Source organism: Otolemur garnettii, unplaced genomic scaffold (assembly GCF_000181295.1).
Source record: "Otolemur garnettii isolate 467f Iridium unplaced genomic scaffold, OtoGar3 scaffold00087, whole genome shotgun sequence".
NCBI classification, from domain to species: Eukaryota; Metazoa; Chordata; class Mammalia; order Primates; family Galagidae; genus Otolemur; species Otolemur garnettii.
In genome coordinates, this window is record NW_003852482.1 from 549,261 (window position 1) to 560,363 (window position 11,103).

The following is an 11,103-nucleotide window of genomic DNA, read 5'->3' on the forward strand; positions in this document are numbered from 1 at the left end:
ATTGTTGTTTGACAGCCCAGGCTGGATTAGAACCTGCCAGCTCAGGTGTATGTGGCTGGCGCCTTAGCCGCTTGAGCCACAGGCGCCGAGCCAAACTCTTGGGCTTAAGCAATTCTCTTGCCTCAGCCTCCCAAGTAGCTGGGACTACAGGCGCCAGCCACTATACCGGCTGTTTGTTGTTGTTGTTGTTGTTGCAGTTGTCATTGTTGTTTAGCTGGCCCTGGCTGGGCAGAGTTCAAACTCGCCACCCTTGGTGCTTGTGGCCAGCGCTGTAACCACTATGTTATGTGTGCCAAGCCTTTTTTTTTTTTTTAATCTTTTTACTTTCAGTCTGTTCCTGCCTGTGTATCCGAAGATGTCTCAATATCAGTTTATGTGGTCTTCCCAGAAAACCTCACAAAAGGGGCCTATAATTTTTTTCTTTCTCTTTCTTTCTTTCTTTCTTTCATTTTATTTTATTATTTATTTATTTATTTATTTTGAGACAGAGCCTTAAGCTGTAGCCCTGGGTAGAGCGCTGTAGCGTCATAGCTCACAGCAACCTCAAACTTTTGGGCTTAAGTGATTCTCTTGCCTCAGACTCCCAAGCAGCCAGTACTTCAGGTGTCTGCCACAACCCTCAGCTATTTTTTTGTTGTTGTTGCAGTTGTCATTGTTGTTTGACAGGCTCAGGCTGGGTTCAAACCCACCAGCTCTGGTGTATGTGACTGGTGCCCTAGCCGCTGAGCTACAGGTGCTGAGCCAATGTTTGTTTATTTCTTTAGACAGTCTCACTTTGTTGCCCTTGGTAGTGTGCCATGGCGTCATAGCTCACGGCAACCTGAAACTCTCAGGCTTAAGTGATTCTCTTGTCTCAGCCTCCTGAGTAACTGGGACTATAAGCGCCCGCCCCCACAACACTCAGCTGTTTATTAGAGATGGGATCTATCCAGCATATGCTCAGGCTGGTCTCAAACCTGTGAGCTCAGGCAATCCACCCACCTCGGCCTCCACCTTGCTGGGATTACAAACGTGAGCCACTGGGCCCTGCCCCATGACCTCTTTGTGCCTCACACCAAGAGGCTTGTGATGCCACTTTGCCCATTATTGGTGACCTGAACTCTGTTTGGTTCAGGTGGTGTCTGCCAGATCTCGCCACTGTAGAGATGTAATTTTTCCCTTTGTAATCAACAAATAATCTGTGTTGAGAGTCTTTGAATATATAGATAACTATTTCTTATCAGTCTTCTACCCAATTTAGTGATAATTCTTGCCTGAATAAATTATTACTGTGATAATTAAAGAATGCTGATTTCCTAAGTTTTATTTTACCTTCTATATTTATTAGTTAACATTCTTTTGTGAGATGGAGCTTTCTCTTCTTTATGTCTGTCTATATTTATTTGATATCCATGTAGATACATGGCTTTTTGTTATTTAATGGGTCATAATCCATATTTTTTTTTTTTTTTTTTTTTGAGACAGAGCCTCAAGCTGCCCCCCTGGGTAGAGTGCTGTGGCATCATAGCTCACAATAACGTCCGACTCCTGGGCTCAAGTGATTCTCCTACCTTAGCCTCCCAAATAGCTGGGACAACAGGGGCCTGCCACAACACCTGGCTATTTTTTGGTTGCAGCCATCATTGTTGTTTGGTGGGCCCTGGGCTGGATTCAAACCTACCAGCTCAGGAGTATGTGGCTGGTGCCTTAGCCGCTTGAGCCACAGGCGCTGAACCCATAATCTATTATTGCCATTATTTGTTATAATGTTCAAATCGTCCCAGAGTTTAACCATGAAAGCCCCTTTTAGCTGGCTTCTCTGTTCTTTTCACATGTCCTCGTTGTCATTTATTTTTTATTTCATTTTATTTTATTTTATTTTTTTGACAGAGTCTCAAGCTATTGCCCTGGGTAGAGTGCCAAAGCATCACAGCTCACAGCAACTTCAAACTCTTGGGCTTAAGCGATTTGCTTGTCTCATCCTCTTGAGTAGCTGGGACTGTAAGCACCCGCCGCAACGCCTGGTTATTTTTTATTGTTGTTGAAGTTGTCGTCGTTTAGCAGGCCTGGACTGAGATTAAACCCACCAACCTGGTGTATGTGGCCAGCACTCTAACCATCGAGCTATGGGTGCCAAGCCACTCAGGCTGCTCTTGAACCCGTGAGCTCAAGCAATCCACTGGTCTTGGCCTCCCAGAGTGCTACGATTACAGGCGTGAGCCTCCGTGCCTGGCCTCTGTCGTCTTTTTTTTGAACCCTTTTTACAAGATATTCCAAATTCATTTTGTATATTCTCCCTCCCATTCCTGTCTCTGCAGGGAGTCCTGGAGCCTCTTTTTTTTTTCTTTTTTTTTGAGACAGAGCCTTAAGCTGTCACCCATAGTGCTATGGCATCATAGCTCACAGCAATCTCCAACTCCGGGGCTTAAGTGATTCTCTTGCCTCGGCCTCCCAAGTAGCTGCGACTACAGGCGCCCGCCACAACGCCCAGCTATTTTTTGGTTACAGCTATTATTGTTGTTTTGGAGGGCCCGGGCTGGATTCGAACCTGCCAGCCTAGGGCCTTAGCTGCTTGAGCCACAGGCGCCGAGCCCCTAGAGCCTCTTAATGGTAAATTGTGTTTTGAAGCCAAGGTCCTAGTGATAGTTGTTACAGTCCTGGAGAGCCATGCATGTATGTGCGTGTACATGTGTGTCATGAGCACGCACTCATCATGACACCTCTAATTCCAGCCTAACACTACAGTGCCCTCTCTTGCCTTCCCCATTACATGTGTATCTCCCAGCTCTGGTGAGAACCCTGGTGCCCAGCAAACATTTACTTACCTGCTTAACCTTGTAAGTTTGCTACTGGTACTATTCAAAAGCATACCTATTAAGTAAATTCAAGACATTTCTGCAGTTCTTTTTTTTTTTTTTTTATATCAAGGTGTACCTAGTCAGTCTGGTAGCTAGGTGCAGTAGCTAATACCTGTAGAGTAAACTGCTTTGGAAGCTGAGGTAGGAGGATTTTGTGAGCTCAGGCATTTGAAACCTGCTTGGACAACACAATGAGACCACATAGCTTTAAAAAACAAAGTTATAAGAATCATAATATTATAGCTAGATGATAGGAATAAGTTCTAGTACTCTGTGTCACTGCAGGATAATTATAGTTAACAATTACATATATATATATATAAATAAATAATAGTCTGAGGTAGCTGGAAGCAGGATATTGAATGTTTCCAACACAGAGATGATAAGTGTTTGAGAAGATGGATATATTGTAATCATTACCTGATCTGATTACCATACATTTCTGTGTATCAAAACATCACTCTGGGCCCGGGTGTAGTGGCTCACACCCACAATTTGGAAGGCTGAGAAGGATGGATTGCTGAGCTCAGGAGTTTGAGGCCAACTTGAGCAAGAGCAAGACTCTTGACTAAAAATAACCGGGCATTACGGTGGGTGCCTGTAGTCCCAGTTACTAGGAAGAGTAAGGGAAGAGAATCACTTGAGCCCAAGAGTTTGAGGTTGCTGTGAGCTATGACACTACAGCACTATATTGAGGTAACAAAGTGAGACTGTCTCAAAAAAAAAAAAAAAAAAAGGCTGTGTATCCCATGAATAGGTTAAAAAAAAAAAACTAGAAAAAAATTTCCAAAAAAAAGTTACTTAGATTAGTTTTGTATGTAAGTGATTTATCTTACTTGAAGTGCATTTATCTTTATTTGATTCTTTTTTTTTTTTTAGACAGAGTCTCTACTTTATAGCACTCAGTAGAGTGCTGTGGTGTCACAGCTCACAGCAACCTCCAACTTTTGGGCTTAGGCAGTTCTCTTGCCTCAGCCTCCTGGGTAGCTGGGACTATAGGCGCCCACTACAACGCCCGGCTATTTTTTGTTGTAGTTTGGCCCAGGGCTGGGTTTGAATCTGCCACCCCTGGTATATAGGGTTGGCACCCTACTGACTGAGCTACAGGTACTACCCTATTTGATTCATTTTTAAAGGATTTTTCTTCAACCTCATTAACATTTATCTTTTTTTTTTTGGAGACAGTCTCAAGTTGTCACCCTTCGTAGAGTGCTATGATATCATAGCTCACAGCAACCTCAAGCTCTTGGGCTGAAGTGATCCTCTTGCCTCAGTTTTTCATTTTTGGTAGAGATGGGGTTCTCACTCTTGCTTGGGTTGGTCTCGATCTCCGAAGCTCGAGTGATCCACTCCCCTCAGCCTCCCAGAGTGCTGGGATGACAGGTATGAACTACCACGCCCCACTTCTATTGATCTTTTTTTTTTTTGAGACAGAGTTTCACTTTGTCACCCTCTAATAGAGTGCTGTAGTGTCGTGGCTAATAGCAACCCCAACTCTTGGGCTCAAAGTATTAAGGTATTCTCTTGCCTCAGCCTCCCAAATAGCTGGGACTATAGGTACTAGCTATAGGCACCACTGCAACACCTGGCTTTTTTTTTTTTTTTTTTTTTTGAGACAGAGTTTTAAGATGTTCCTCTCAGTAGAGTGCTGTGGTGTTACAGCTCACAGCAACCTCCAACTCGGGCATGAGGCATCCTCTTGTCTGAGTTTTTCTATTTTTATAAGAGACAAGATCTTGCTGCTCAGTCTGGTCTCAAATTCATGAGCTCAAGTAGTCCACCTGCCCTGGCCTCCCAGAGTGCTAGGATTACAGGCATGAGCCACTGCACCTGGCCTCCTCATGTTTCTTAAACTGGATACCAGATGTTGTCCTCCATAGCGTACTGGGCATACATGTCTTTCTTATCAAATTTAAAATTAAATTGCCAGGTTGAAGTTCTTAGACGTATTCTCCTTGTTCATTCATAAGTGTTAGTCCTAGCTGAATTGTTATTTAACAAATCTACATTACGTTGCAATCGTTGGTACTGATAGCAATTCTCCTGAATTCTCCAATGGGTCTTGCAACCACACCTGGAAACTTGGTGTCCATAGCAACATAATTATATTTTCGAATAACTTGATAAATTTTCTTCATCTCTTTATCCAGATTGCAAGCCCAAACTTCACAGATTCTTTGGCTATGATCTACAATTGCTGCTGGCATAGTGAGGGCACAGAGGAGCCTAGATGCCAAGCATCAAAATATGCTTGATTGAAGATTTTTTTTTTTTTGACATAGAGTCTCACTTTGTCACCCCTGGTACTGTGCTGTGGTGTTGTCATAGCTCACAGCAACCTCAGACTCTTGGACTGAAGAGATTCTCTTGCCTCAGCCACCTGAGTAGCTGGTACTACAAGCACCCATGATGACACTTGGCTATTTTTTTGTATTCTTAGTAGAGATGGGTTCTCGCTCTTGCTCAGGCTGGTCTTGAACTCTTGGTCTGCTCACTTCAGCTTCTCAAAGTGCTGGCCCTCACCATAATGCCATATTTTTAGAGACGGAGTCTCTTTCTTACTCAGGCTGGTCTGGAACCTGTGAGCTCCAGGCAATCCACCCCCTCTGCCTCCTGGGATTACAGGCGAGAGCCTCCGTGCCTGGCTGAAGACTTTTTTCATAAAATACTTTGTTTTTTACTTACGTACTTGTGTTGCTGAGCTTGAGCTGCTCCTCCTCTTCACCTGCTATCACCATAGAGATAGCACTTGGCAGCAGTAGCGGGAGCTCTATAGACATCTCTCACCCAGCAGAGGGGACAGGGGAGCCATTGCTATGCCACTGTGCCATTGCTTTTAGAGACAGGGTCTTGCTCTGTCACCCAGGCTAGAGTGCGGTGGTGCAAATGAGCTTGCTACAGCCTCCAACACCTGGCTTAAGAGATTCTCCCACCTTAGCTTCCCATCTGAGAGTATGGGTGCAGGCCACCACACCAAACTATTTTTTCCTATTTTTTGTAGAGACAGGGTCTTGCTGTGTTGCCCAGGCTGGTCTTGAACTCTTGGCCTCAAGTGCTCCTCCTGCCTTGGGCTCCCAAAGTGCTGGAATTACTGGCATGAACCACAGCGCCCACTCTGCCCCTGCACTTCCCACTGTCTTTTGTCTGTTTGTTCATTGTAAGGGTTCATTCAGGGTAAACTCTATGAGGGCACAGACTCCATCTTGGTACCTTTTCTGAATCCATACAAGAGGTACTGGCACGTTGGATGCCTGTCAGATGAGCAACTAACGGGAAGCATCCCCCAGTGACAGCAGCAGTCTTGTTCAGGGGCATTCTGCCTGAGGCCCCTGTGCCTGTCTCAGAAAGTTCAGCATCTTGCTCCCCCTGGGCTCCACCTCTGCCCATTTGAAGTCCTTGGGCCAGGGAGCTGAGTCTCTGATGCTGTGACATATGTTCTAAATTCTTGGCATGTGTTCTAATCCAGCTTCCTTCAGGTTTCAACTTAGATCACTGGCAGTAATCCCTGTGAGGGGTAGTGAGGGACAGCCCTTTCAGAGTGGTATGACAGGTCTCCTGGCCATGCTGAGCCAGTCTGCACCCCCCAGCTTACCTCCTCCTGGCTCTCCATGACTGTTCTTACCAGCCCTAGCCTGGTCTTCTGACCCCAGACTACCTCTGGTCTCAGGTTTGGCCATACTTCCTCATTTCTTCCTGGTCATGTCCTTTGCACACTGTTCATTGTTTTGCCCTGTCTGGCATGCTCCTAGGCTCTTTCATCCTGGTCTCCATCCTCCAGTGCAACCCTGTCAGTGACCTTCTATGCTAAAACCCAAGCTCTGAAGTGGGGCAGGCAGTGCTGTGTTCTGTGTGCTGCTCTTCTCTGTGCTGTGGCTTCTCTCTCCTTGTCCTATTTCTCATACACCCCCCTGGCCTCCTATTTGGCTGGCTTTGTTCTTTGCTTTTAAGTCTGCCTGAGGTTTATCCATCTCTGTCTGAGAAGCTACTGTTGAGTTCTCCAACTTGGAAAAACTCCCCTCCCTCATGGTTCTGCAGTCCTGTTGTTTGCTCTCTGAGGAACATGTGCACACACTGTAAGGTGAAATGTCTGTTCTCCACCTGTCTGTCCAGGTCTTGATGTTTCTGCATGACTCACAGGGGTTGCTCTTGGTGGAGTCTCCCTTTGAGGGTGGGGGCATTGGTTGGGGCTAATCAACTCTAGGTAACGTTGTTCCCTGTGTTCTCTCTTGCTCCAGAGAGGCAAGAAGCGACAGTATTGGTGTCCCAAGTGTTGCCCAACTCTCTGGTGTATGGAGCCGACTGGTCTTGGCTCCTGGTCCGTTCTTCACAGCCAGTTCCTTCCTGGTCCTGTCTTCACAGTGACCCAGGAGTCAGAATGGGAGACCTAAAGGTTGCAGGCAAGTTGCCAGCACCCTGTCTTGAATGCATAGTGGATGATGGGGAGGGCCCTGCCAAACTCCAGCATGAGACCAAGCCACCCACAGAGGACAGGAGGAAGAACGGCACTGAACCATTTGCCAAGGAAGCCAAGCCCCGTGACTGCAACCTGTACCTGGAAGGGATAAACTCAGACATAAGCCTATTGGCCACTTGCTCCTTTTATGATCATGCTCTCCACCTCTGGAAGTGGAAGATGAACTGAGCTCAAGATCATTCCCACAAGTAAACCAAGAGTGACTTTTGAGTCATTTGAGATTCTTACTGCAACCTCACCTGTGACTGCACCTTATGGAATCTTGACAGTGGACAGTCAGAAACGCTCCTGGCTTCTCTGCCAGGTTATGCAAGTGACTGTGGTGCTATCTGGCAGTAAGTGGGACAAAAACTTGGTTTCCAGCTTGCAACTTGTTAGTTTCTCAGGGAGACTTTTAACTTTCAGCCCTTCATACATGTTTAAGCATCTACAGCAGACCCTGTGTAAGTTGACCACCTAAGGGGTCTGCAGCAAACTGATTGACATATTGAAGTGGTCAGCATAAAGAGCTAAGCCTCCTGCATTGATAACATACATGTGATGCATGTCCAGTCTATGAAAATTAGGACCACTTGAGGTGGTTAACTATGAAGGTTCTACTATATTTATATTAATTAAAATGAAATTTAAGAATAAAAGTTACTTTATAACATGAGAATTATTATAATTTCAAATGAAGACTTTAAAAGATCTCATCTTGGGCGGCACCTGTGGCTCAAAGGAGTAGGGCACCAGCCTGTATGCCGGAGGTGGCGGGTTTAGACCCAGCCCCAGCCCAAAAAAAAAAGATCTCATCTGAGCACCAGAAACACTTGTACAGCTTTAGCATTCATTACCCACAAATCTGAAATACTCTAAAATCTGAAACTTTGTGAATGCAGACATTACTACTATACAAGTGGAGAATTCCACACCTAATTTCCTTTTGGTTGGCGGGCCAGGGCTGGTGGACCGGGCAGCGCCTCTGGCTCAATGGGTCGGGCGCCGGCCCCATATACCAAGGATTCGAACCTGGCCCCAGCCAAATTAGTCAGGTTCCATTTATTAAAAATACTGGACTCGGCACCTGTGGCTCAAGTGGCTAAGGTGCAAACCACATAAACCTAAGGTGGCGGGTTTGAATCCAGCCCGGGCCCGCCAAACAATGACGGCTGCAACCAAAAAATAGCTGGGCATTGTGGCGGGTGCCTGTGGTCCCAGCTACTTGGGAGGCTGAGGCAGGAGACTCACTTGAGCCCAGGAATTGGAGGTTGCTGTGAGCTGTGATGCCAGGGCACTCTACCTGGGGGCGGGGGGGGGGCGCAGCTTGAGGCTCTGTCTCAAAAAAAAAATGTATAAAATCATCCTCAGGCTATGTGTATAAGGTGTTTATGAAGCATAATTTAATGTCATGTTTAAATTTGGATCAATCCCATCCCTAAGATAACTCATTATATATATACATAGATTCCCAAATCCAAAAGAATTTGAAATTGGCAACACTTCTGAGCCCAAGTGTTTTTGATAAGGGGGAGAAATGTTGCCTTAGGGCAGTATTTCTCAAACTTCCTAATGCCACGGGCTGTTTATTAATAGAATTCCTGTGGGTCACTCACAGGTTGGGAACTGCTGTCTTAGTGCCTCATAAACTGGAAATATGTTAAGTCAGTGTGAGGCACTAATGACTTCCATCATAATTGTGGCATTAGAAGAACTATTAGCTTCCAGGGCAGTGCCTATGGCTCAGTGAGTAGTGGCAGGTTCAAACTCGCCCCTGGCCAACTGCAACAAAAAATAGCGGGGTGTTATGGTGAGTACCTGTGGTCCCAGCTACTCGGGAGGTTGAGGCAAGAGAACTGCCTAAGCCCAAGAGTTGGAGGTTGCTGTGAGCTGTGATGACACAGCACTCTACCAAGGGTGACAAAGTGAAACTCTATTTAAAAAAAAGAACTATTAGCTTCCAATTTTACACAGATGGTGACTGCAGCAACGAACTAGGTGTAAGACATCTGACTCCCACTTTGAATATTCTTGTCTCTTCGGTTGGAGCTGTGTTGCTGAAGTACAAGCCATTGTAAAACCCAAATAATAAACATGGGTGTTTAGAAGCAGAAAACATGCACTTCTATCCTTTGCTTTCTTGTTTTGTGATAGGACACAACATGCCAATGTAGGTCAGACCAATACAACAAATTTTTCAGCTAATTGGCCTGGTGCAGTGGCTCAGGCCTATAATCTCAGCACTCTGAGAAGCTGAGATGGGTGGACAGCTTGTGGTCATATGAGACCAGCCTGAGCAAGAGCAAGAGCTCTCTACTAAAAACAGAAAAATTAGCAGGGCACAGTAGTGGCAGGCACCTGTAGTCCAGCCAAGGTTACAGTGAGCTAGACTGAGGCCTCTACACTCTACCCAGGGCAATAGAGGGAGACTCTGTCGCAAAAAAAAAAAAAAATATTCCAGCTATTTTCTGCAGAAAAATGTTGAATCCTCCCATAGCATGTGTGTTATTGATACTTAAGGGTCAACTAAATATTAAATGGAGTACATAAGATGTGAGGGACCATGCGCTGAAACAGGCACACGCAGACTGGTCTATAGGAGAAACCCTGGTTTGGCACTTTTTGTGTGGCCTGAACGTTAGGTTTGCCCCAAGAAGTACAGTTACCTTCACCTGATCAAAACAAACATGTGGCCTTGGAACCCCAGAGGGAATATGCTCATTGTTTCTCGGGTTAAGACTGGGGAACCGGGCGGCAACTCTGGCTCAATGGGTAGGGCGCCAGCCCTATATACAAAGGGTTCGAACCCGGCCCCAGCCAAAGTGCAACAAAAAATAGCCAGGCGTTGTGGCGGGCGCCTGTAGTCCCAGGACTTGGAAGTTGTGTAACGCCACAGCACTCTACTGAGGGCGATAAGGTGAGACTTTGTCTCTTAAAAAAAAAAGACTCTGTGGGACCAACTAGCCAGCGCAGTCACAACCTGCCCCGAAAATTCCCTCCCTTCCTGTGAACCACCTGGTGTGCTCACAGCCGCCTCCCTGAGCCTTCCGGGTGGACAAGTTCGTGAGACCTGATCCAAGAACACACGCTGTGCAGAGCAGCAAAGGCCTTTAATAGAACTGAGGCCAGGGCGCTCCCTCCCACTCGGGTGCGCAGTCCGTTTCGCCCGCCGTCTAGCGCAGAAAGTTCCTGGGGTACAGCTGGAAGAGCTTGCCGTCCTGCGTGGGCTCAAAGCCGTACTTCTCCAGGCTGTTGGGGTCGAAGGTGCCGTCCTTGACGTCCTTCTCGATGGCGGGCGCGGCCGCAGCCTCGAAGAGCTCCCGAGCTGTGAGCGGCGTGTCGACGCCAGCGGGAGCGCGGTAGCTCACGTAAGGTTTGAGTTTGAAGCCAGCCAGGTCCGGGACGACGAACTCGGGGACCATTTCCTTTATCAGCACAAACTTCCGGCCCGCGGCGAAGACGCCAGTGCCCTTGGCGCCCCGGCCCTTACGGAAGGTGCGCGGCCCGCGTTTGCTAGTCCACTTGCTCATCCTGTCCGCACCGCGGATCAGCGCCCGGGCCGCCGCCTCAAGGACGCCCATGCTGCGCCTGGAGAGCCTGTCGGACCCGCTTGGGCACCAGTCCGTCTGCGGATGGCTCAGAAGTTCCACGCGGTACGCGACAGGCAGCGATATAACCCCGACCCGCATGCAACACTACTCACTCCTAGGCGACGGCCGGGCAGCCGCCACTCTGCAGCAAGAGCGGCTCCGATTGGTTGCCACCGCCGCACTCAATCCGCAGCCTCAGCCCTAAGAGAGGGTGTGACTTCAG

At 47.1% G+C, this 11,103-nt stretch overlaps 2 protein-coding genes across 2 annotated transcripts in view; one reads left to right on the forward strand and one right to left on the reverse strand.

Annotated features, from left to right (window-relative positions):
* The window catches only part of DPH7 (diphthamide biosynthesis 7), a 20,594-nt gene extending 12,690 nt beyond the window's left edge, over positions 1-7,904 (forward strand). The window contains exon 9 of the mRNA XM_012808175.2: positions 7,073-7,904. Within this exon, the coding sequence (XP_012663629.1) occupies positions 7,073-7,479 (407 nt within the window). The 3' untranslated portion in view covers positions 7,480-7,904. The remainder of the gene's footprint in view (positions 1-7,072) is intronic.
* A 2,477-nt stretch (positions 7,905-10,381) lies between these two features.
* Positions 10,382-11,005, reverse strand: MRPL41 (mitochondrial ribosomal protein L41). Its single transcript, XM_003794794.3, has one exon. The coding sequence runs from the start codon at positions 10,977-10,979 to the stop codon at positions 10,464-10,466; it is 516 nt and encodes a 171-aa protein (XP_003794842.2). The 5' UTR covers positions 10,980-11,005; the 3' UTR covers positions 10,382-10,463.
* Positions 11,006-11,103: the final 98 nt, after the last annotated feature.

Coding starts and splice junctions, on each gene's coding strand:
- MRPL41 (XM_003794794.3), bottom strand. CDS start 10,979: ATGCGGGTCGGGGTTATATCGCTGCCTGTCGCGTACCGCGTGGAACTT.